General features: G+C 43.7%; 1 protein-coding gene across 1 annotated transcript in view; it reads left to right on the top strand.

The window, feature by feature from the left end:
* SH3GL2 (SH3-domain GRB2-like 2) overlaps positions 1-19741 on the top strand; it is a 37319-nt gene extending 17578 nt beyond the window's left edge. The window contains exons 3-8 of the mRNA XM_014542367.1: positions 8466-8609; positions 9656-9789; positions 12252-12410; positions 13883-13986; positions 15766-15896; positions 18192-19741. Coding sequence (XP_014397853.1) covers positions 8466-8609; positions 9656-9789; positions 12252-12410; positions 13883-13986; positions 15766-15896; positions 18192-18391 — 872 coding nt within the window. The 3' untranslated portion in view covers positions 18392-19741. The remainder of the gene's footprint in view (positions 1-8465; positions 8610-9655; positions 9790-12251; positions 12411-13882; positions 13987-15765; positions 15897-18191) is intronic.
* Positions 19742-25858: the final 6117 nt, after the last annotated feature.

The following is a 25858-nucleotide window of genomic DNA, read 5'->3' as shown; positions in this document are numbered from 1 at the left end:
TTCTCTACAGAAATGCTTTCCCCTTGAATGGACGCCTACGTGGTCTAGCTTTCTCCAGCAGGCCTGCGGTGGGAGCAGTAAACCGAGGTCCTCAGATACCTATTCAGAATCTTTCCATCGTAAATTCAGATCTCACTTGTGGAATGTTGCCTGTGGAACTAAAAGTTTGCTGCATTGATTTTAAAGTAAGATATTAATCCTTGAGATGATATTATATCAATATTATTAAGCTTCTTGCCCACAGGCTTCCCTCTTAGTTATTTTATTCCAAAGATGGGTAAAGATAGTGATTATAAGCTTCTTGGTGGTAGTAGAATTGGAAATCAATACATGTTACTTGACTTTCCTGTATTCAAATCCTGGGCTCCACAACAGAGTGGAGGAGCTGGTTTCCTGGAGGGCATTTTTACTGTGTCCATCTTCTCATCTTTTGGGGCGTTATTTAGCCGCATGCATGGGACCCTGTTTCCCTCAGTATGTCTACGGAATAGGGGCATAAATGAACATGTCCATCCTTCGCTTAAGGAATAGGAGGTGTGGCATAGCCAGAGCTTTTCCAAATCCTGACACTGAAAAGTAATCCATAAAGGTCAGGTTTACTCAAGTGATTTTGAGGAAAATGTTGCTAACACAAAGGTATAAGAGACTTTCAGAGAAGAACATGTTAAAGGGAGTTGTAAGTCAGGTGATACGTGGTATAATTCATATACCATAAGTAATGAAAATGCTGGGGGGGTTGTGATTTTTACTCCATCTTTGGGGAAGATATTGAAAATTAATAAGTTTCTAATATATTTGAGGCACCTTGAGCAATCAATTTTAAGTAGGCTGGGATTGGTGAATTAATAATACTCATTCACTGTGTCTCTAAAGACAGTGAAAGCCAGACCTTACTTAAAATGTAATTAATCATAACAGAGATATTGTGCATTTAAAGATATTGCACAGATATGGATAAGTAGGCTGATGGAGTCTCACTTTATCAGTCTGAGCTACTAATACACTAGCTGCATGGGGTGGTCCCTGCGTGCTCTGTGTCTCCACGTCTGTCTTCCTCTTCCTCCTACTGCAGCCTCACCGGCCTTTCCATCTCTCCCGTGCTTCAAGCTCTTCCCTGCATGAGGACTATGCACTGGCCAAGCCCTTCCTGGAATACCCCACCTGCCCTACGTGACACCTGTCTTCTTACTCAGCTTCCTCTCACCTCCTCTGAGAGGCATTCCATGAGCCCCTGTCTACACAGGCCTGCTCCACAGACCTCTCCAGTCACTTCCCACTTACAGTGCCATTGAAAGTTCTCATCAGGAGTTACAAGGTCCGATGGTCTGACTTCATTTCCTACATTCCTACCGATCTCCCTCTCGCTCCCGCTGCACCAGCCAGCATGGACAACCTTCCACTGTTCCTCATACCCACGGGCACCTCACTCATCTGACCACACTGGTCCTTCTGCCCAAATCTCCTCCTCTCCACGCCTCCTCAACTCAGTCTCCACTTAGGCTCTGCTCAGATGGCATTGCATGTTTGTGGCTTTCCCAACCCTTATTTCAAACCTTGCCTGTCAGCACTCTCTGAGCCCTTTCCTCATGTTACTTTCCTTCGTGGCTTTTATCACTACTTAAATGTTTATTACATTTTACTTTTTAAGGTGTGGCTTGTCTTTGCCACCGTAAAGCAAGAGGCCCTGCGTGCAGGGCTGTTGTTTGCACACTACAGTCAGAGAGCCCCGTTCTTATCTTTTATTGTCCTTATCGCAGTATTTACTTTCATGTCATTTTTATTTGTTCACTCTACAGCTACCTCCATTCTCACTCCCATTTTACATTCTCCACATAGCAGCCATTCCTCTGCTTATTACATAGACCTCTATTGTCCACACCCTTGTACAATCCCCCCCACCCCACCCCACCCCCTGTGAGTGTAGGTGGGATTTGTGACTTGCTTCTAACAGGTAGAATTGGCAAAGGTGATGGGATTGAACACTCACCACCCCCTTGGTTAGATTATATTACATGGCAAAGTTGGTGGGATGTCCCTCCCATGACCATCTATAATAATAAAAGTGTAATATGCTAATTAGACCAGATGACCTTGTGGACGAAGGCAGGGCTTCGAGGGAAGCCCGGGTCCCAGGTGCCAGAGGGAAGCCAGTGCCAGCAGCCGGGGGAAGGAAGGCCTACTCTTGCACGAATTTCGTGCATCAGGCCTCTAGTATTATATAAAGCCGCCTTAGTAGACTGGAGGGAGAGAGGTTTTCTTGCTGGCCTAGGAGAAGCAGACTACCATGTGTGACTACCTGAGGAGAGGGCCAGGGGTCAGGGCACTGAGTGTGGCTTCTAGGACCTAAGAGTGGCCACTGGCCCACAGCTAGTAAGGAGCCAAGGCCTCAATCCTACCACCATAAGGGTGTGACATTGTCAAAAACCTGAGTAAGCTCAGAAGCCGAAGCTTCCTTACGCTGGCTTCTGGATAATGGGGAAGCCTGGCCCAGCCCTTCACTGTAGACTTGAGAGACCCTGAATAGAAGACGCAGGTCACGCCTGGACTTCTAAGGACACTGTGAGATACATATGTGCTGTTTGGGCCACTAGTGTGGGACTTTGTGATTCAGCTTAGCACATACACTGTGGCTGTTTGTTCCTCAGACAGAGCTCCTATTTCAGCAGATCACTGCTGGGCCGCCGGGCCACTTGCTCTGATCCCTCTTAGTCCCTGGACCCTTACATTGAAGGAGGAGATAAATTGGGAAAACCTGTCACATTGTTTCAGCTTAGGAGGAAGTTTTCTGAACCTCTAGGGCAGGGGTGGGGACCCTTTCTTCTGCCCCGGGCCATTTATAACATCATTCACTTAATATAAATTTATGTTGCTGTGAAAAAGGCTCCTACGTTTATTGAATTTTGAGTCCTGCCTGTGGCTGCCTTGGCAGGGCCAGATCAAATGATTGTGTGGGCCTTACATGGCCCGCGGGCTGGACATTCCCCACCCCTGCCCGAGGGAGTGGTTGGACAGGTCCACTCTATGCTAAGACTGAAGATATGTTTGACAGGTGAGAAGTAAAAAGCTCCTGGCACAGTGCCCGACACTTTGTAGCGGCTCAAGAAATGTCCCTCAGCTTCTCTTCCTAGTGGCTTGCAGCCCCACCTGAGGGCATCTCACGTGCTTCCCCAGGATTCTCCCACAGGGAAGGTCTCTAGGGGAAATCACCGCAGGACCCTATCCCAAACACTATCATTGTGCCAAGCACCTACCCTCTCTCTGCTCCGAAAGCCTGGAGAAGCAACGGCTCATTATGTATTCAAATTGTAGGAACCATGTTATGCTCCGGTGGTGCAATTGCCTGCTTTCCCAGAATGCACTGTGAGACTTGTGTCAGCGCTTTGCAATACCCTCCTATGATGTTCACTATCCCACCTCATAGGTTCTCAGGGCTGCTGACATGTACCTTTTCTCGGTGTCTTAAAATACCTCCCGGCTGCTTCTTGCTCATCAGGGGCATAAGAGGGTTCTGTTGCCTTGGAGAGAGGTGTTATAGAAATGCTACCATTCTTTGGGTTGAGGGTAGCATGATTTAGTGCGAAAGTGACATATTTATATGTCAGTAGGCAAATCTGTCTCCTTTCCCAAATCTCTTCTCAGATTTTTCAAAAGAAACCGCAGAAGTTTGAGGAAATTTACTGACGTCCTCATTATCATATAAATCTTCCGTGTCCTTTCAGAATTGTTGGTGCCCAAGGCCAGTAAGACGTTGCTCAAAGTTCAGGGAGCAGCAGAGGGTTCGTGTTAGACTTGTAGACGCTCTGAGATTTCACCTGGGAAAACCAGGCCATTTTGCACAATGACAGGCTGCCAATGTGAAATAGATACTAAAGTGCTAATTCTTGAATGCATTTTGTTGCAAGTACTAAGTTCTAACTTAGTATGATTTGGTGATTTGTACTAATATTTCAGTTATAATCCCTGTAATAAACTTTGCCAATTTAGTTTAATTCAGAATTCATTTTTTTCCTCTAACTAAAGACATCATTGAGCTTTGATAGATAAGTAAAGAAGTAGAACTTTAGCTGTTGGTGACCATGTCAATGAAATGGCTATCGATAACATTTTTCTCCTGCCAAAAGGGGGCAAGAGGAGAAAAGAAAGAATATTTGTTTGGTGCCTGCTTTGATTACATTCATCATCTCATTTCACCAACACAGCAATTCTACCAGTAAGTATTATTGCCTCTTACTTATACCCAGGCACACTGAGGCTGAGGGCCAAACACCCTCTCTTCCCTGCAGAGCTGGGGAGCAGCAGAGCAGGAATTTGAACCCTGTCCTATTATTCCTTTGTATGCAGGTGTCCTTTTGTTAGTTAGTGGGAAATGATAATAGAGTCCATTACAGGAGAATACAGTTCTAATATTTTTATCTTCAAAAAGAGGCTGCATTTTCACATTTAAATGCAACTTTGGTCTTCTAAATTTTAACCTTGCTTGTTCACAATCTTTGTTGTATTTAGTAATTAGTTGTCCCTAATGAGATTTGAGAATTTTCCACAAGAAGGAGGCTAAACTCCCTTTTATTTTCCTTGAAATGTCTATTGGGTCTTTCATTTTTTAACTCTTCTTTTTGTAAAGACCCATCAACAAAAACGGAATCATTGGGAAATGGTCTAACTGTAGTATTCATTCTCATAGAAATAAAAACAAAGACAAGGGGGGTTTAAAAAATGAAGAGTGGCCCATGTGTGTCTCCCAGCACAGTGAGCAGAATGCTCTCTGACTCTTCAGCTAGAGAATAAATAAGCTCACTGAGAACAGACTCTCTCCAAATCTCCCTAGCACAGTTCCTTTCACAGAGTCGGTGCTTCGTAAATACTTGTTTTGTTCATTTTATCGCAGAAAAAACACATGTTTAAAAGCAGATTTTTTGTAAATACCGATGCAATCAGGCAGTGAAAATTCAGATTTAGATTTTTTTCTATTTGGGGGGGATACCTAATTATTTCCATTGTAATTTTTTTTTATTGATTCTTCCTGATTTGATTTTTCGTATCCCTTTAAGACTCATAATTTAGCTTAAGAACCCTCTTTTGTTGGGAGAAATGAAAGCCGATTTCCTGATTATGGGAGATTGTGTGATCAATTTTTTATCATTTGTACATCACAGAGATGAATTGTTTCTCAAGAGTCAGAATTAATAAGAGTGAATGGGAAGTGGAATGCCACCTTACTGCGCTTTAAGAAATGGGTTCAGGAGAAATGAAAAGGCCCAGCAGCCTTAGAAATCTTAAAATCAAGTCTGTGCAAGGGCCACAAGCAGGCCAGATTGCCATCAGCATGAGCTGTTGTCCGGAATCGCCCTGTCAGATCACAGGGTTAGTGTGTAATTAGATCTTATCAGCAACCTTTAGCTCCACTTCAGGGAACAGTGGGCGGCCATTGTGCTTTTAAACAGGGAAGTCTTTTTCCAAGGACTTGAAAAAATGATGTATGCAGAAGAATTTTATTAAAAAAATGCAAACTTTTAAATGAAATTGTTTAGCCCACAATTAATTAGTAAGTTCCCACTGTACACTCAGCCCTGTGTTAGAATTCAGTAGGATGCAGTGTGTCAACTAGTAGCAGGAAACAGACATGCAGAAAAGAGATATAAAGTATCACGTGAGATATGATCCATGCACAGGGCACAGTGCAGACATGAAATGAGGCGAGGGGTCACTCATAGTGAAGGGCAGCAGAGGTAAAGGTTGATTGGAAGGACTTTGTGAAAGAGGCTGCCAGGTGTTGTGTGGGGCAGGTAGACAGAGAGAGGGAAGGCCATTGCAAGTGGAGGGACATTTCTAGTAACTTCCGGAAACGGAGTGGTTCTTAGTGTGGACCCTTTTATCCATAGTGCTGGACGTCCCGCAGATCCTTAACCAGCTGGAAACACACGTTCATTAGTTCTGGGAAATTTTCTTGAACTATTAAAAAACAACAACTCCCCTTCTATTTCTGTGTTCTTCCTTTTCAGAACTTCCATTATTCAGCCTCTAGACCTGGACTGACCCTGATTTTATGCTTTCCGATTCTTTTATCTCTTTCTTTTTTTTTCTAAATTCTATTTTTTGCGGGGGGGTGGGAGGAGAGGATTTGCTTTAACTGTATGATCTATGCGTTCATTGGTGGTTAAATGTTACATTTTATTTAAATTCATATTTAAACTTAAATTATATTTTAATTTCTAAGTGTTGTTCACTGTCTCTTTTTTATTTTATGAATGAAAGTATGTTAGACACCTGAGAATGTTAATAATAATTATTTTCCCCTTCCTGAATGGTTTGTTTCCTATTAATTTCCTTGTTTGTTTTGACTCTCTCATGTTAGTTTTCTACAAAATCTGGTGATAGCAGCTGCCATTTTCCATTAGGTATAGGACAGCAAAGTTGGGGGGAGGGGGAGTGAGAGGGGTGGATGATGGAGTTTATTAACTGGAATGGCTTCATTTTAGGGTGATCATCCTGGGATGGTTGTAGTTAGGTCTCTTCTCTTGGGTTGGTTGAACTCCCCAGAAAAGAGTCTTCTTGTCCCATGCCCAGAGGGCATGAACCTGGCCGCCAGTTCCCTGGGGGATACGTGGAGGAAGTAGGCCGATAAGTCTCACAGTTCTCTATCTCCATTGGCCCTAATGCCCTGGTTCAGTGTGGAATCCCTCCCTCAGCAGAGGCAGGTGTCTTCTATCTTAAAAAATATTTGATTGCTATACTTTTTATGCAACCAAAGAAACAAATTTTCTAGTCCCCATTCTCTGTGAGCTTCAAAAGGCTCCCCGTCACATGCGCCTAAGGATGTGACCTGAGTCTCTTGTGGGAACCACTGCCATGAGCCTATACTAGTTTCCCGGATATCCATTCATTCATTTAGTATTTTCTTCAGCACATGTGTGTGTTAAACATCTGTGCGCACGGCTTTATGCCCATCCTCTTGGGGAGATACATAGGGCAGCATACCAGGATCCTGCTCTCCCGGACCAGGGGAGGGATTGCTCTCAGGAAGCTGTTTCTGTGGTAAACCCAGGGGAGGCACTTGAACTAGGCTAGTGAAGGTGGGAAAGATAAGACAGGAGCATAGTCAGAGAGCTTGTGACAATTTGTGAGAAAGTGTAAAGCTGTGGGAGAGGAGGGGATAGAGCAGCGGTTCTCAACCTATGGGTCGCGACCCCTTTGGCGGTCGAACGACCCTTTCACAGGGGTCGCCTAAGACCATCCTGCATATCAGAGAATCTACGGGAGTTTATGGGGGTTGGGTGGATGGAGAGATTTACAGGTTGGGAGATGAAATGACACTTGGAAGCAATGGGGAGTAGACAGTTGCCAGACAAATGAAATGCTTCACAAGTGATTGGAAGAGAGGCCTTCTAGAAGTTTGGGAAGTATTGTAATTGAAATGCGTTTTGTGAAATTTTTGAGAGAGTTTGTAGTCAAGATTCAAACTGAAGTTAATTAAACTTTTGTTACCAAATTCTAGTTTGTTTGTTTGTTTTATTTTGTTTGTTTGTTTCTTTTAACTAATTATTTTCTGAGGCAGTGCTCAAAGTAAGAGCAAGCCAACCTGTCTGTCTGGCTCCTCTCTCATAAGAAATTAAAATCCTCTAAGTTCATAGTATTTCTGGATGGAAATTGGGTGGGCAATACAAAGCTGAATTTAGAAAGATTTCTGGAGTTATCCTACATGAATCCCACTCAAACAAGAAGGAAAATTAAAGAGATAGGTTGATAGCAAAAAGTATTATAAGTATATATAATACTTTGTAGAGGTCTATACAATTCTGACACACACACAAAAATGTGTAAGACCCCACCATTTGATCCACCACTCAATAAATAGAAAAGCCAGAGTGGCTAAGGTGGCCCATGCCATAACAAACTGAGGCAGTGAGGGAGGGGGAAAAACACTCAGAACCTGTATATACAAGGTACAGGGAGGCCTCGCTTTTAAAGAGGTGACAGAATAAAATTAAATACTCAATGAAAGGCTTTGACATATAGAACTAAAGAAAGTAGAATTTTAGACATTTTGTGATATGTTAGCACTGAGCTCTGTCTGCTGACTTTTTTTGAAAGAGACTATATAAAATGGCCAATTTTTTATTTTTTTATTTTTTTTTTGTTTGTTTTTTATTTATTTATTTTTTTTTTATTGCTTAAATTATTACAAAGAGTATTACATGTTTCTCCTTTTTTCCCCCGCCCTTGACAATCTCCTGGCCTCCAGTTTTTTAGTAGCTGAGCTGGTTTATAGACTGGTTAAGGCCTGATTCTCATCTAGCCCTGTTTCTGCTTTATTGTACGGCCTACTCTGAAAGGGTGGTAAAGGCCTGGGGTGGAGTGGGAGCTGGGTGGAGGGGGGCTATGGGGGAAAGCAGGGGTACATCTGTAATATTCTCAACAATGAAGATTAAAAAAACTTTAAAAAAAGCCTGTTCTCTCTTTGCCTTCAGCTTCCAGAGCTAAACTCAGCATGATCAACACAATGTCCAAAATCCGTGGGCAGGAGAAAGGGCCCGGCTACCCGCAGGCGGAAGCACTGCTGGCAGAGGCCATGCTCAAGTTCGGGAGAGAGCTGGGAGATGACTGCAACTTTGGTAATGAGCGCGTCTGTCCATGGGGATTTTGGTGCCAGTAAGAAACTTCGTAGGAAATTAGTCACGCCGTTGTATATTTCCATTCTCAGTTTTAGGTCCTGTACACATGGGACAAAAAAAATTTGTTTTCAGGGTTGTTTCATCATTTTCAGTGTGGTTTGTTGTGGGGGTTTTATTTATTTTCTTGTTCTCTGATGAGATGCCAATCTTTACAGTAGCTGACTGCCATCTCCAGATGCCTGGACACTTACTCTGGAGTTTTTCTGGTAGTGACTGGAAATTGAGGCAAAGCAAACAGTCCCAGTGAGCATGAATTAACACAACGCCCCCTGAGCTTTCTCTTAGATCTCTGCTCTTTTGTATGTGGTGTCAACTTCTTTTTCTTTTTTTTTACATATTTTTTCTCGATTTCCAAGAGGAAGGGAGAGGGTGAGAGAAAAACATCAATGATGAGAGAGAATCATTGATTGGCTGCCGCCTTCCTGCCCCCTACTGGGGATTGAACCCACAACTCAGGCATGTGCCCTTGACTGGAATCGAACCCAGGACCCTCCATTCCACATGCCACACTCTGTCCACTGAGCCAAACCAGCTAGGGCATATGTGGTGCCAACTTCTCCTAAGATGAGATGGTTTATTCCTTTATCCTCTGGCCCTCAGCTACCGTACTGAACACCTTCCATTTTCATTCCCTTGTGATGTGAGATCTTAGCAAGTGATGGCCTTTTTGGCTGTACCCTGCTTATTGCTCCTGAGAAATGTATTGGCCTTAACCAGGAAAGCTGGCAATGAAAAGAGAGGGCAGGGAGCTTCCCAAATTGTTTCCAAATTTTATAAGAGATAGCACCCCCTTAGGGGGCACAGAGTCTTGCCTGTATGAACTGCTATAGATAGAAAGAACATTGTTCTCTGGAAGTTGTTCCATACTGTCTCTCATCTCGGTTGTCTTCAGGACCCATGGGGTTTCTTCTGTGATGGGCACTATCAATGCAAACGCATTCTACATCTGTTCTGTAATGTACAAGAGCTTTGTTCTCCCCTTCCAGGCCCTGCGCTCGGTGAGGTGGGGGAGGCCATGCGGGAGCTCTCGGAGGTGAAAGACTCCTTGGACATGGAGGTGAAGCAGAACTTCATTGACCCCCTTCAGAACCTTCACGACAAAGACCTGAGGGAGATCCAGGTACCTGTCACCGGTCCTCTGGGAAGTGGGCAGTTTGGATTGTGTAGGTGAGGGACCCTTTTTCTTTAGAAAACATTTTTTTGAACGTTCTGTGTACGTTGTCAGCACTGGGCATGTGAATTGCAAAGCAGCCCAGCAAAATAAATGAGAGAAACCAGAAATGCAAGACTTTTTGTCCCACTACCATGCCCGTGCCGCTCATGGACATGACATTTGACTTCTCCACATTTAATTTTCAAGATTTCTTAAGCTTTTTTCCTCCAGAAGGATGATATCCTTTCCCTGATGACACACAATTTCATTAGTTCTCTGGTTTTCTGGGCTGATTTTATCCTCTAAAATGCTAGCTGCACTAGTTGTTAACTTAAATAGTTATTCTATCACTCTATGAACATGTTTTCATATTTTCATAACAGTTGCTAGGATTGAGAAAGGGTATACAACTGTTCTCTTGGTAAAACATGTAGAAAGTTGAGCTATTCCAAATGAAGTTCAATGAGCTTTACCTTTGACTAAGTGTATAATGTTTGCTCATTCGTTCCTTCAACAAATATTTGTTGAACTGTCTGAAATTTAATTTCCTTTACTGTGACATGAGCTGCCATACCTTGAAGTCTCCTCGATCTCCTTATTCTGGCCTAAATTTCCTTCAGCCCTACCACTGGCTCAAGGTTGCACCATTAGTAAGGGGTAGATTCACTCTCAACCTAAAATATAACTGACTCCAGAACAATGCCCTACAGCTGACACAAGTTCAGATGTTTTACAAGAATTTTCCTCCCAAAGGAGCAAACATTTAGCTTTGGGTCAGAGCATGGATTGAGACAAGGGTGTGCAGTGGGAGGGAAGGTCTAGGACAAGCATGTCAAACTCGCAGACCGTGGGCTGCATGCGGCTCACAACGAATATTTTTGCGGCCCAGCCAATATAACGGTATGTAAGAAACGTTTTAATAAAAATTTCGTAACTTAATTTTTACAATGACCTGTTATACATAATTATTAATAACAAACTACAACGTTCGCTAATGACTGATGACTATAATCGTGTTGCATTCATTTCCCTTATGCACCTTACATGCAAGCGCGCCATTTCTCGCCACTAATACTAGCAGCGAATATTTTAGCAGCCAATTGCCACATCATTAGTCTTGTTAGGTGTGCATAACAGGAAATATTTTGCTTTCAGAGAACAAGAAAAATAGGTTTATATGCATTAGTTATTAATTTGTGCAGTTATTCAGTGACTGGTAAGTTAATGTTCAAGAAAAAATACTAATTTTTATTAAAATGTTCTATTATTTTATGTTAACGATGACTCATTTATTTGAGCCCTTTATATTCAGCACGTTTCTATCTAAATAAACCTATGTTTCTATGAAAATGGAAGCTTTGTTTTTTTGCCGCCCACATAAACTTAAACCTTGTTTATTTGGCCCATGTTAGCCTTTGACATGCTTGGTCTAGGATGTTTTTCTTCTGTCTTCTCATTTCTTCACCATTCCCTACTCTGTTTTTATCTGCTTCTCTTTCCAAATACACCCAAGATCAAGGGAATTGCAGCCATTTCTCCTGCCTGTTAGGCATGGAACGCTGCAGCACTTAGGAAAAGAATACTTTGCAGCTTTGGGAAGTGACTTTTTCACTTGGTCACTAAAGGTGTTGGGCAGAGGCTGGACAGGCATGTGGCAGGGATGCTGCGAGGAGGGGTCCAAGTACAGGGTGGGGCCTTAGGTCTCTACGAAGGCCCCTTCCAAGTCAGGTTTTGTGACTATAAAGGGGAGACTTAAACTAACCAGTGGTTCCCTGATAGCTGCTTCAGTCAACGAGGCTAAGTGTTAAGATAGAGATTCCTAGGCCCCCGCCCTGGCTGTGCTACTTCAGGTGATCAGTAATCCACATTTGAAATAAGCAATTAATAAGGCAGTTCTAACAGATTGGATGACTTCATAGATAGTGTCCTTTCTAGTGTTAGTGCTGTAAGATTAGAAAATCAAGAATTCCATTCTTACTTCATTTCAAGGGAAGTGGGGGTTTTCCTGCCTTCTCATGAGATACCATTTCTTCTGATGTTGGGGATTTGTGGGCCCTGTGCTTTCCACATGCGGAACATGTACACACATTCCCAGCTTCTGTCGTGGAAGGGAAAGGCATCTTCCAGTTTGGCTTTGTCCCAGTGAGGGCAAAATAATAATAATAATAATAATAATAATAATAATAATAATAGGCACTGCTATTTCCCACAATTTCTTTCTTGCTCTTAATTATTTTAAAACCTGTTTCCCCACATTTAGCCTGTGGAAACATTTTCCCACTGACGCGTGCTTTTATACTTGTCTGGTGACACCTTTTAGAACGTAGCCTGCCTCATTTTGGAAGCTAACAGGCAGGTGGGGAAGTGAGCTCTCAATAGGCCTTTCCCTGAGTCCTTCCAAAGCACGTTCCTGCCCCGGACTTTTTCAGCATCACCTGAAGAAGTTGGAGGGTCGACGCCTGGACTTTGATTATAAGAAGAAACGACAAGGCAAGATCCCAGATGAAGAGATCCGTCAAGCCCTGGAGAAATTTGACGAGTCTAAAGAAGTTGCTGAGTCAAGCATGTTCAATCTGCTGGAGATGGACGTGAGTGACTCTCCTTCCGTCCAGGCACAAGATTAATGTGCTCACGGGTCCCATCGTTGAAAACGTTACTGTCTGATCACACTACGTGGTGAGAACTTCAGTAGATGGTCGTTTCTTTTAAATAATTTGAAATTATAAGGTAGATTAGAAATGGTAAGTTTTTTCCCCTGTACCTGTATTTCTATAGTTTGATTTAACTACATTTTTGTCTACTAATGATCTTACCAATAGTGGGGAGATAAGAATATTTCTGATGACCCATGTATCAGTCCAATAGCTAAAAAAAAAAAAAGTGGTTTGTTGAAATGCAGGGGCAGATTGACTTCAGGTTGTATAAGAATATCAACTAAAATGCATTCAGAAGAGAGTTAAGATGTTTTGTGTTTGGAAGTAATGTTGACATTTTCTTTCAAGAGGTAATTTCCATTGATATCGATGATTGTAGCATAGATACTGCATTTGGGGCATAGATGAGCTGGTTTGAAAGCTGCTTTCACATTTACAGAGCACTAAATTATCCTTCACGGCTCTAGAAGTTACATTCCATCCACTCATGTAGGAAGCCTGTGACCTAGCTTTCCTGTCCTTGCTCCCCGCAGCCTCTGGCCCGATCACTTGCTGACTAACGTCTGCCAAGATGTTTGCACAGTCTGTGTGTACTTACCACTGACTGGTGACAGGGGAGACATGTTGACCATGTCCAGACTTTCCCATCACCCCGAGACAGTGTAGGTTTGTGTTCACATGAAACAGCTTGTGTCCACCTACCTACTGAAGAGGAGTGCTTCATGGGACGAGCAGTGACCTGAATCAGTGCTCCTGACCTGCACCCCGGGCTGTACCCCACCCCAAAACTCCTGGGCAGCATTGCCTCTGTTCATTTGGAGGCCATTGTTCAGCTAGATCATAGCACAAGAGATGAAGTGAAGAGTCACCAAGTATGCTTAGAATAGTAGAGCTGGAATGAAGCCAGATGTCACCTGACCCAGCCCCTTTACATTACAGATGAGGCTTGGAGAAGACAAAAGATTTTCCGTTGTAGCACATGGCCTCGCATGGTGCCTCATGTGAGAAATCAGTATTCACGTTTCTATTAACAGCACTAATATTGACTTAGCATGAAAAGTATAGGGAGCAATGAATCCACTGGTTAATGCTTTTTTTGTCTTATAGGATATCAGTAAAATAAGCCAAACCCTACTCAGAAGGTCCTAGCTAAGCATGAGCCTGTTTGATGAGAGTTAAGTGATCTTCAGGAGAATTCTGCTTCTCGTAGCACTGGATGCTTTCTTATCCTTAATCGATTTGGAGCCTGTAAAGCTCTGTGTCTTCGCCTGGCTCCCCACATGGTCCTGGGCATCACCAGGCACTGGACTGTGTGTCAGGGGAGTTCTCTCGTATGCACAGGACAATAGTAGCTGCTGACGGTCAGTAACCTGGGAACTAAGGCGTGATTCCCCCTTGATCTGCAGATAGAACAGGTGAGCCAGCTCTCTGCGCTCGTCCAGGCCCAGCTGGAGTACCACAAGCAGGCAGTCCAGATCCTGCAGCAAGTCACCGTCAGACTGGAAGAAAGGTATTTGACCGTTCCCTGCATCTCACACCTCCATTTTCTTGCTATAAAATGATGTGGAAAGGAATGGAAATAAGAGAGAGAATACATTTGAAGAAAAACTTCTGCCAAAATTCCTGCTGATCCTTCACGGGCACCCTGTGGATCATTTGTTCTGATTTTATTTTCTCTTATGCTTTGTTTTACTTGGTGGCGTTGAATCTAATCTCATGTGAATGAGAGGTCGGTACTTGGATTATATTTTGGCTGCCACTGATGGGATACCTGGATGTTCTGATGATAATAGATGTATCCTATTGATCAGCTATTCTGTGTGGGTACTAAAGGCATATCATCATCAATCGTATAACAGCCCTGTAGGCCAAGGATCGTCCGCCTTTTCTAACAGATGAGTCAGCCTAGGCTCAGGGAGCTGCCATCACTAGCCCCGGGTCACACACTGGTCCAGATGGGGTACATGATCCAGCATAATCTGTCTGAGAGCTTGTATCTTTCACACCTTCTGTTTCTCTGGATGGTGGCATAGTCCATCCAAGAGGGCTGCTTTCATGGGCTTGTTCCCCATCCTCTGATGCGCCCACCGCAGGGCTGTGGTAGTTTTCCTTGTGAATGGGGCTCCCTGGAGTTGGGGACAGCCTGCTCGGCTGTCTGTAGTGGCCCTGCACTATGATATGTGTTACTTTATTTAACCAGATTAAGCAGGATGATTTTGCTAAATGTATGTGCATCAAAGTGTTGCCTCAGCAGCCTTTATTCTCAGCTCGTGGCCAGATGAGACACTCATCGCTGATGCGTCGGCTCAGTGCACAATGACACCTCCAATCTTTGGGTTACACCATGGAAACTCCTCACCTGCTCCCACTGGGTCCATCTGGCCACCTCTTCCTGCTCCGTATCTTCCCTGACTAGTGCTTAGAGTGTGCGTCTTCCCTCGGTGCACCCTGGTGGAGATGTGTGGAACCCCCTGAAGCCTCTAGAACGGTTAAAACCAGGCACTCGAACACACTAAAGAAATGCATGTCTTCGTGACATCTGTTGAGTGTAATGTTCTTTCCTTTCTTTCCTCTGAAATATGTACCAAGACACTCTTAGTCTGCTGCCACCATACCCTAAGCTCTACCCACCTTTGCAAATCTGTTCTACACTTTCTTTAGGGAATAAGTTTCATTCCCACTTCCTATTTTGCAAACTGCTCACTGTTCTCAGAGCACACAGTTCCTTCTTTCCATCCTTCATCTGTAAATGGCTCGTACTCATCTTTTACCTTCGTCCGTAGACTTTCTCCAACTTCCCCATGGACAGGTAGACTCCCCCACCCCACCCCATGTTCCCGCAGCATTTTGCACCCATCTCTACAGCACTTACTCTCACTTATGGTAACCAGTTGTTTATGTTCTGTCTCCCCTACAGACCATAGGTGCTTGTGGGCAAACGCTGTGTCTTACTCATCTCTATGGCCCTAGCACAGTGCAGAGTGAGCTCAACGAGGGAGGGAGGGAAAGAGGGAGGGATTGAGAGAGAGGATAGAGACAGGGAGGGTGTGACCATGAAGGGACATCACCAGAAGCAGAAACACATACACATGAGAAATCTGAGAGCCCCTCTTGCAGAAGCAGAAACACATACACATGAGAAATCTGAGAGCTGAGAGCCCCTCTCATTTTCCCCTATGCCACAGGGCAGATTGGTGGGTGACCTAAGCATATGCTAGATTTTACTGCCTTTTTTTGCTTCTTAATTGGTTGCACACTCTCTATTCTCCCCTTTTCCTTTTCCACACAGAATAAGAGAAGCTTCGTCTCAGCCTAGAAGGGAATATCAGCCCAAACCACGGATGAGCCTGGAGTTTCCCATTGGAGACAATACTCAGCCCAATGGAGGCATCTCCCACGCGGGCACTCCCAAGCCTTCAGGTAAGGGGCTGAGACCCACAACCCCCACTACATGGGCCTTGGGCACATCCTGTTGACACTTTTCCAAAAATTCTAGGAGCAATCTAATCTGGCTGCATAAGAAATATGTCATAATACATTTCTTATGGGATGGTTTTGTCAGGTAGAAGCTCTGAAAAGCGCCCCTCCTTTTCTCATTGGTCATGGCTTTTCCTCTATTCCCCTCTTCTCTATAAAATTATTTTTTTTGCTTAACTCTCATCATAAGCTCTTAACCTCCTAATTATTTTGGCCTAATTTGATTTTGACCTTCCTTTGTGGTCGTAAGGTCATCTTAACATGCCAGTTTGGTGCTGGGGTGGCATCTTTTTTCCTGTTTTTCCCCTTCTGTGGCTCCAGCATGCACAAGACTGAATGCCCGTGGGCAGTGCGTGCCCCATACACTCGCACATAACCACAGGCAGCAGCTCCAAGAATGTGTTCAGTTGGATTTCTTGGGGCACAGGAGCATGTGGATGAATCTGGTGCTGGAGAGAGGTTCAGCCTTAACATTTGCTGGATTGAAGAAGTGGAAACTATCTCATACTGGATATGAATTTTAAAGTTATGCAGCTTCCTTTTATTTTCCCTGTATCCCCAGTGCTTGATGTTTTACGGTAGGACGCCTCTTATGAGATGCTTTCAGGAGACTGTGGAGGGGAAGGGAGGTCTGTGATGACAGTGGGAGCTCTGTGCCTCTGTGTCCACATCTGCTGCTCAGAGCTCCGTGTGGGGTATAAGCAGCAGTGGCTCTTAGAAGTTAGCCGGCCCCAAGGACTAGTCATGTATGTTACATGTAACTTGCTTCTTCCTGCTCGAAACCAACTGCATATTTTACTCTTCTTTCAGAGACTTGTTAATTTTCTGCTTTCTTTCTTTCTTTCTTTCTTTTCTTTTTTTTTTATCCTCAACCGAGGATATGTTCTTACTGATGTCAGAGAGAAAGGAAGGGCGGGGGCGGGAGAGGAACATTGATATGAGAGAAACGTAGACCAGTTGCCTTCCATATACACTCCAACCAGGGATCACACCTACAACCTGGGTATGTGTCCTGACCGGGAATTAAACCCATGACCTTTTGGTGTGTGGGACAACTCTCCAACCAACTGAGCTGCATTCCACATTGCAACACATGCCAATGCAACACTGGCCAGGTCAGGACTCCATTCTTTTTATTCTTTTAATCCAGATCTAGAGCATTATTTAGCACTAGAGGCTCAATGCACAAAATTTGTGCAAGAGTAGGCCTTCCTTCCCCCAGATACTGGCACCGGCTTCCCTCCAGGACCCGGGCTTCCCTATGGCTGCCAGCAGGCACCCAGGACCCAGGCTTCCCTCGTAGCCCTGGCTTCGTCCGGAAGGTTGTCTGGAAGGATATCCAGTCTAATTAACATATTATGCTTTTATTATTATAGATGTCATAGCTCTGATGCACTCCTCACATTGATATACACAATAGTTTACAACGTGTAAATCATATAATTTTTACATCATCTCATTTAGTAGATATGATAGTACAGTGGGGCCTTGACTTACGAGTGTCCCGACTAACAAGTTTTTTGAGATACCAGCTGTCTCTCGGCCGATTTTTTGCATTGAGTTGATAGAGTAATTTGAGTTAACGAGCTCCTTAATGAACTCCTTAATGAGCTCGGTCTCAGAACAAATTAAACTCGTAAGTCAGGGCCCCACTGTACTGTGAAGTTGTTACACAAAAACCTTGCCTTGTGCAAGGTCACACAGAGTTAGAACTTGAACCCAGTGTTTTATATGGTGGTTGGAGTACTTATTTTTAATAAGTGAGAATTATACTGTTATTCTGAGGTTGCAAAGCATCATCCATGTAATTAGCTGTACTGTTTCACACGTGCAGAGGTTTCAAAGTGCTAACATGGACAGAATTCTGGCCATACTAGCTTATGAACCTAAATCTCATTAAAAACGCCTTGAGTCGTTGGGTCTCCCATCACTGGGCATTGTCAGGAAGGCAAGCCTTGAAAAATTCTGCTGTACACATCGTAAGAATGGATGTGGCCATTTTTCATTACTGGAAACAAAATAGGAACCCAGCACCTTCCAGACTTCTGAGAAAGCCCCTGAAGACTGTAGAGGGAGCTGCCAGGCAGCGACACTTGGGGCTGGTAGCAAGAGGAGGCTTCGCAGCAAGAGGAGTGAGGGAGGACCCGAGGGGTCAGCAGGTGGGCGCGGCGGGCAGTGCATATGTGAGTTACATTCCCCTTGTCTTTCTGTGTTCTTCTCTCCTGCTCTGACTCCCAGGTGTCCCCATGGATCAGCCCTGCTGCCGAGCTCTGTACGACTTTGAACCTGAAAATGAAGGGGAATTGGGTTTTAAAGAGGGTGATGTCATCACACTCACTAACCAGATTGATGAGAACTGGTATGAGGGGATGCTTCATGGCCAGTCAGGCTTCTTCCCCATCAACTATGTGGAAATTCTGGTTGCCCTGCCCCATTAGTATGTCATGCTGGCTGGCTCATCTCCTCTTGACCCGGATAGTTCAGTTTAACCACTGCTTTGGTAATGCTGCTTCCAACACATCCCAATGCAGGCCGCAGTGGTCCAGGTCACCCGGCCCCACAGAGTACCTTTGGTTGACTTGTGTGATCCCACAGGAGTCACGGTGATGGATGGTATCTTCTCCGCCTGGTGGGCATGGCATGTGCTTTTAAAAATACCACCTGAGACCAGCCAGACAGTTCTCAGGAGACTGCGGCTTCTTAGACTAATGACCATGAGCCACAGCACAGAGAAACCATCCTACTGAAGGTATTATCTATCACCCAGGGCCTTCTCCAGGTCTCAGGTTTTCCATCTAAACAGGAGAAAGGGTTTGCTTTCACATAGTCCCCTCCCAAACGTGTGAGTCACAGAGTTTGTCGAAGAAAGCCTCCCTCACCAGCAAACTGCCTTCTGGTCTGAGTTAGTCCTTTGATGCCACCAGGAAAGTGTTGCGTGTGGATTCAAAGCCTTCTCTGAAAACATTCACCTCTGTTCCTCCCACTTATGCCTGTTTCTGAGGCACAGCCTGTTTCCCTTCCTCCCTGCTGTTCAAGCCAGAGGGACTCCCGTTTTATTTCTAAGATAGTTATCAATCCACATATTGTGGGAGGGGCTGACAAGAGGAAACTCTATTATGAGGAAATGGGAAGAGATCTGTTTCCAAGCTTAAATGTCCTGCTGTAAAGAAACAATGTGTGTGTGTTTAGGGTATTTCTGAAGGTACAGGGAAGGGGGAACAAATACTTTCATTTCTGTTTTATTTACAAATTGTGTGTTTCATGAATCCATTTGGCACAGAGACACAAGGAGAAAACCACTAGAAACCATTTTTCCACTAGTTCATAGACCAAGAAACAGTACATACCTTTTCTTTCCACGTTCACCTGTGTTCTTTGAACATCATTTGTGCATATTCTGCCCTCAGTGAGGACCAAGTAAAGATGATGTTTGTGCTTAGTAGTTTAAGAAATGTGGCTGCATATGCAAACCTGTTTCCCCATTCAGTCATCACTTTTATCTGTCCCTTCTATCTCATCTTCGTTTCGTGTGCACAGTGCTGTGTGTCAGTTTTTGAGTGGTGGTGTTTTGTTTTGTTTTGGGTATCAGTCATTCAAGTCCCGTTAAGTTCTATCCAGAGTTCTATTTATCTAGCTGTACAGATTCTCTCAGAGGTTTAATGTGCTGCTTCGGACGTGCCACCTGCGGTAGTGGATCATGTGGAGTGAAAGGCAAATCTTACTGCTTAATGTATAAACTCTTACCACAGGAAGCATCGCTGTTTCCAATAAATATTGCTGAAGACAAACCCAAAGGCTCCGGCCCTTTATTTTGTGTCAGTTCTTTGGGTCCAACACTGCCTGGACTGAAGCTCATTTCACTCTCCATTGTTTTCTGCTACAAGCAAACCAGACCTGGTTCCAAGCTTAGATCTCCTTCTGTGGAAGCAGGGAGAGTCCCATCACTAGAAGTGAGCTGGCCTGGACACTGGTAACTTCTTGGTAATCCAGGAAGGAGGAGATTTTTACAGTGAGGATGTGAAAGTGGGAACAGGAAGTCTTTTAGAAATTAAAGGAGTTATCATGAGTGGTGTTATCAGAAGAATATCATGTTCAAAGGGGCAAATAAATATATCATTTCAACTCGTCTTTGGTTTCGTTCATGCTTAAAGAGAAAGGAATACACAAGGAAATACAAATTGATCAAAAGGCAGCATTCCTTTCTTAGTGTATATATAGGGGATGGTGGGGTGGAAGTGGATGTGGGTGAGTGGGGATAGGGAAACATTGTGCACAGAATACATATTTCCAAAGTTCCTGAGAAAATAAAGATGTTCTTTATGTATTGGGTGTCCTTTGTATTCTTCCATGCTGAGGCCAACAGTCCAGATGTCTGGTTTTTTGCTTGTTTGTTTTTATTGATTTCAGAGAAGAAGGGAGAGGGAGAGGGAGATAGAAACATCAATGATGAGAGAGAGAGAGTCATTGATTGGCTGCCTCCTGCATGCCCCCAAGTGGTGATCAAGGCCACAACTCAGGCATGTGCCCTGACTGGGAATTGAACCATGACCTCTTGGTTCCTAGGTTGATGCTCAACCACTGAGCCACACTGGCTGGGCTAGTTTTAATCTAATGTACTAAATTCTAAATGTGAACTACTCTAACATGAAAATAATTTTTTCTAGCTACATGAGTTAGAGTATCACTGATCAGTTCTAAAACCAATTTTAAAAAGAAATTGCCAATGGCATTATTATGAATGGAGAAAACCCAGTAGTTTCACAGATAAACTATGAGAATCAATAAGTGAAATTAATAGGATTATTGGATTTAAGAACAATATCCAAAAATATTTCTATATACCATAGCAATCAATTAGAAAAAGAGGAATATAAACATATATATCATTTACAAAGGCATCAAAAATCAAACTCATAGATATAAATCTCATAATTATATGTAATTTCTACATAGAAAATTATGAAACATGTTTGAGAAAAATGAAGACTTTAATAAGGGAAGACATATTCTGTGTTTATGGACTGGAAAACTCAGCATTTTAAAGATGTATTTCTTCATAAATTGATTTATAGATTTAGTACAATCTCAACCAAAGTCTCAAGGAGTTTCTTGATGTGTGTATAAATTGACAAGCATATTATAAAATATATATGGAAATGCAAAGGGATGTTTCTTCTTGAAGACTAGCAGAGTTGGAGGATTTGCTATTTCTAGATATAAAACAAAGTTATAGTAATTAAGGTAGTGTGGTGTCGATGCAATGGTAGGAAAAAACACCTGTCAGAAGTCATGCCCCAAAAGAGACATATAAGTATCCAGCCATATTTGAACTAATATAGCGCTCCATTGGCTTCACTGTTACCCTTTCAGATGTGAATGTACCTGTGCAATAGCAGTTCTATGACTCCACAGGGAAACTAATAGCAAGAGCCTGTATGAAATGGGGAATCTCATTATGAGTCAACATCAAATGAAATAAAAAGGCAACTTAATATTTAACTATGTACTTTAGGGAGTTCTGGAGACAGTAATACACATACCAGATTCAGAACTGTCTGAATTCCTTATTTTTATGGAAATACAATGAGTTGGTTTTTTAAATAGAACTTTATAGGTAAGAACAGGGAACTGTGGACCACCGCTGGGAAAATTGAACCTACCCCAAAACACTTGTTCTTCTAAGACTGCTCACAGAATGAACTGTCTGCCGTGGAAACAGAAACAGAACTATACTGAACGGAACTAAAATGGAAAACAAGTTCAGTGAAACAGTTGTCTCATTTTAACTTTCTAATCGGTCTGTCAGGTCTTAAAGAGAATGCTTTCTGGGAAAATAATTATTTCCCCTTAGTTTCTCTTTGCTATGATAAGACAATAAGAATGGCATGACCAAGAATTGAAATTGCCCGAAGGCTCTGTATGCATATAACCTATATCCTGGACTATGCCAAGTCCTGCTCTGCAGAGACTTAGCAATGGCTTAGGGAATCAGGTTTATGCCAAGGCTCTAGTGTTCTGGATGGAACCATGTGGGCGCGTGTAAGGCTCATTACCAGATGAGGAACTGCCTGTCTTCCCTGGGGGATGGTGACATGGGAGCAGTTAATGCTGAAGAAAGAGGCAGCCTGAAGCCTCCATTTGGAACTCTGGGTAATGGTGGAGAAGACTTTACAGGCTGCGCGGAGGGGTAGCCACACCAGCAATTCCTGGGCCCATGGATTGGGGACATATTAAAGGATCTGTCAAGGTGGGGGGGGGGGCGGGGGGAACAAAGCTACTTTTTAAAGGGTCCAGTGAATGCTCACCAGGCCACTGAACGCCACTCAGCTACCACATGTCTGAGGGATGGCGGCCTTCCTCTTGGGGCAGGAAGAGCTGCGGTTCTTGGAGGAGTGAAGCAGGTTGCCAGCTCTGGAGGCAAACAGTGGAGCACTGCATCACAATACCATTTCCTCCAAAAGGAACCCTGGGCCTTTTGCAAAGACCCCCAGGTAATAATATGCAGATTTTCAGCCCTGCTGAAGCTCCAAGGTCCATCAGCCTTCTGAAGGACTTCTTGCGTAATTATCACCTGCTGGTCTTAGCCTCCAGCACTTCTGTGCCGCTCTTTGTGCTGATATTCACCCACACGGACCGAGGCTGACTTTCGGAAGTCCCCTTCGACAAGAAGTAACAAACGTGTCCACAATACGGGGTGGAGAATAAAATTTGAATATCGGGAAAACTCACAGATATTTGGACCTCTCTCTGTAGTCTGGTTTCTTTATTTTGTTCCCCATGGCAAGTGTGGTTTCAGAAACTAAAGATTCACATATACTCGTTCATGTCATCTGAAAAATGTTTCCAGCATTCACTAAGTCGGGAGTTTTCTTTATATTCCATGCAGGCAAGATGTGGATTTCTTCACCTGGCAGCGTCTGTCCTGATTTTTGGCTTTCAGTGGCCTTTAAAGCAATAAAAATAGATGTGTATTATAGCTGCGTTCGAGTTTCCTATATTATTTTTTTCACACCTGAGGGTCAAACCCACCCAGCAGTTTTATAAGATGATGCTTATAATTGAAGGGAGAAGAAATGAGAGTCAGTGTTACTTCTCACCCTGCATCAAGCACTTTGTTAAGCTCAATATATGTGATTTTGATTGAAGACTAAGGTGTTAAACCTTGAACACTCAGCTCTTTGGGGTTGATGAACTGGAAGAAAAGAAAGCTTTGGAAATGGGTTGATTGCCCAGTGTAGCATCTCATACTGATTTAGAGCTTAAAAGAGGAAAAGGGAATTTACCAACATTAGGAAATATCTTAGTAGCAAGGCCAAGAAATGGAGAAATAAAGAGACTGTAAGGTCTTATACAAGACTGCTTTTGTAGAGTTTCAGATGTAGGAAATGAGGCAGAAGGGAAGGGAAGAGAAGTTTTAAAAGCAACATTTTTCACACTTTATTTCTCTCCTCGTGTTTTGGTTTCCTTAAAATCTTTCCATGTGTGACTGGTAAAAGAAATGTTACATTTCTTTATTTTTTAAACCAAATTAAGTATGGCTGCTGTCCCTGCTCCCATTGCAACTGGCAGGCAGTTCTCTCTTGGTTCTGTCTGTGGGGAAGGGTCTGGTTCTGGGCTGCCTCTGCTGCCAGGTCTTCTGGCCCAAGTGCTTGCGGTCAACCAGCAAGTGCTGCTCCAGGCCTCTGTGCCCGAGCTCGGTGCTGGCTCTTTGCAGAGCATCTCAGGCCATAGCACCAGCACCCAGCATCCCTGGGCACAGAGCCATCCCCACTGAAAAGTTACCCCTTCTTCATTTAAGTCACTTGCTGCCGGAGAAAAAGACACATTCTCTAGTGCTCTGTCATCGATCCCAAATACAGTGATTGACTGGGGTTTGGGAAGAGGCCAGAGAATCTGTATTTTTTAAAAGGTCTTACTTCCATCTCTTATCAAGACACTGCCTCTGTGAGGACTCATGAAACCAGGGAGGTGTCTAGAGTCTCCTAAACTTAGCCGACAGTAAGGGTCTCCTGTAGGCACTTGCACAAGTTGGATTTCTAGGTTCTCATTCCAGCTTCTCAGAATCAGAATTGCCAATTGAGAAGCCAAGAAAGGGGTCTTTCTCATTGGAAAGGTTTAGGAAACAACTGACTAAGTGCTTCTAGAATTCTAACATGTATCAGGGTCACCCAGAGCCTGTTAGAACAGATGCCTGGGCCCCACTCCCAGAGATCCTGACTCAGCAGGGTCTGAGAGTTTGCATTTCTAAGAAGTTCCAGGGTCGTCCTGACTGGTTTGGCTCAGTGGATAGAGCGTCGGCCTGCAGACTGAAGGGTCCTGGGTTTGATTCCGGTCAAGGGCATGTACCTTGGTTGAGGGCACATCCCCAGTAGGGGCTGTGCAGGAGGCAGCTGGTCGATGTTTCTCTCTCATCAATGTTTCTAACTCTCTATCCCTTTCCCTTCCTCTCTGTAAAAAAATCAATAAAATATATTAAAAAAAAAAAGTTCCAGGGTGGTGTACGTCCTAATCCCTGGATTACAGGTGCAGGAGTACTGCTCCATCAGAGAGACTTCTTAGGGAAGAGCCAGCTGCTTCCTGGGACTTAGGTCCCAGGTGCTTTGGTGTTGAGAACGATGACAAAACATAGATGCATTAAACTGTTTATTAATCCAACTGAATTGTTCTTTGTGCTCAGACACAGAATAGGAATCTGAGCTTGGTTTTGGGTGGTTTCTTGGCATAGCGGAGAAGTCCCAGTTCCGTTGTGCGATGGAGGCTGCTTACACATGCTCTGGAGAGAGTGTGTCAGTGTTTTTAGCGAGCTGCCCAAGGGATTCTCAGATGCAGGCAAGTTTGGGAAGCTCTAGTCTACGTACAAATATTTCAGATAAGCAGCCAGCTGTTGGATGACTTTTTCTTATTTTCCATTTTCTCTTTGACTAAAAAAAAAAGCCATTTGTGTTTATTGATTAAGTAACATTGGATCCATGCATTTCCACCCTCATTCAAACCCACAGCACCTGAGAGTTCTCCCATGCATGTTGATGACAGGATCGGATATTGGTGATGCTGGGTCTGTGTCTGCGCTCACTCAGAAAGCCCACCTTCTTCCAGGCCTTTCCTCCGGGCGTGGCTGTCCACGCCTCGTGAGGGAATCAGAGAGGTGTGTCTCCAGTTAGACTCCGGTGCCTCAGGTGTGGCTTATGTCAGGTCTTTGCTTTTCTTGTTTAGATCAGTGGATCACACATTTCTGCTCCTATCAGAGTCACAAGGGTTGTAAGCTAAGATGCAGATTCCTGGGTCCTGACGCCAGAGATTCTGGTTCTGTTGTCTGGTGTGGGCCCAGTATCCACAGGGGGAGCAGGCAGCCTTCCCCACCCCACAGTTCTGAGGCCCCACTGAGATACCTGCTTCAGGCTGGGGAATTCTTAGATTTGTGCATCCACGCAGACGATTAGTTAATAGACATGGTTGGCAACTAAGAAGGAGAAAGGAGCAACCAGCTTCCTCTTACCAGTGCTTCCCATGAAGAGAGGCAGTTAAAAGGATTGCAGAATGCACGGGGTCAATCCTCACAGTAGCAGTAACAGCCTTTCTCTTTCCTTGATGTTTCTTTTAGAAACATCAAAGGATCGGAATGTAGACATGGGCGGAGGGGGCGGCACAGGGAAGGAGGAAATGGATCCTAAGTCTGAGGAAGCCTGGACTGACTGACACCCAATCACCAACAATTTGGTGCCATCTGATTATTATATATTGTCTTTTAAGTTCTTTTTTTCCTTTCTATTCTTTCCCCCCCAAAAGTAGTTTAATGGGACTTAGATTGCCCTCTGCTGGTCAAAAAAAAAACCACCACACCAAAAAAAAAAAAAAAAAAGGGAAAAAAAAAAAAAAAAAACCAAAAATAAAAAAAAAAAAACCCC

Source organism: Myotis brandtii, unplaced genomic scaffold (assembly GCF_000412655.1).
Source record: "Myotis brandtii unplaced genomic scaffold, ASM41265v1 scaffold30, whole genome shotgun sequence".
In the NCBI taxonomy this organism is placed as follows: Eukaryota; Metazoa; Chordata; class Mammalia; order Chiroptera; family Vespertilionidae; genus Myotis; species Myotis brandtii.
Note: the sequence above shows the minus strand (reverse complement) of the source record. Positions and strands in the feature narration are given on the sequence as shown.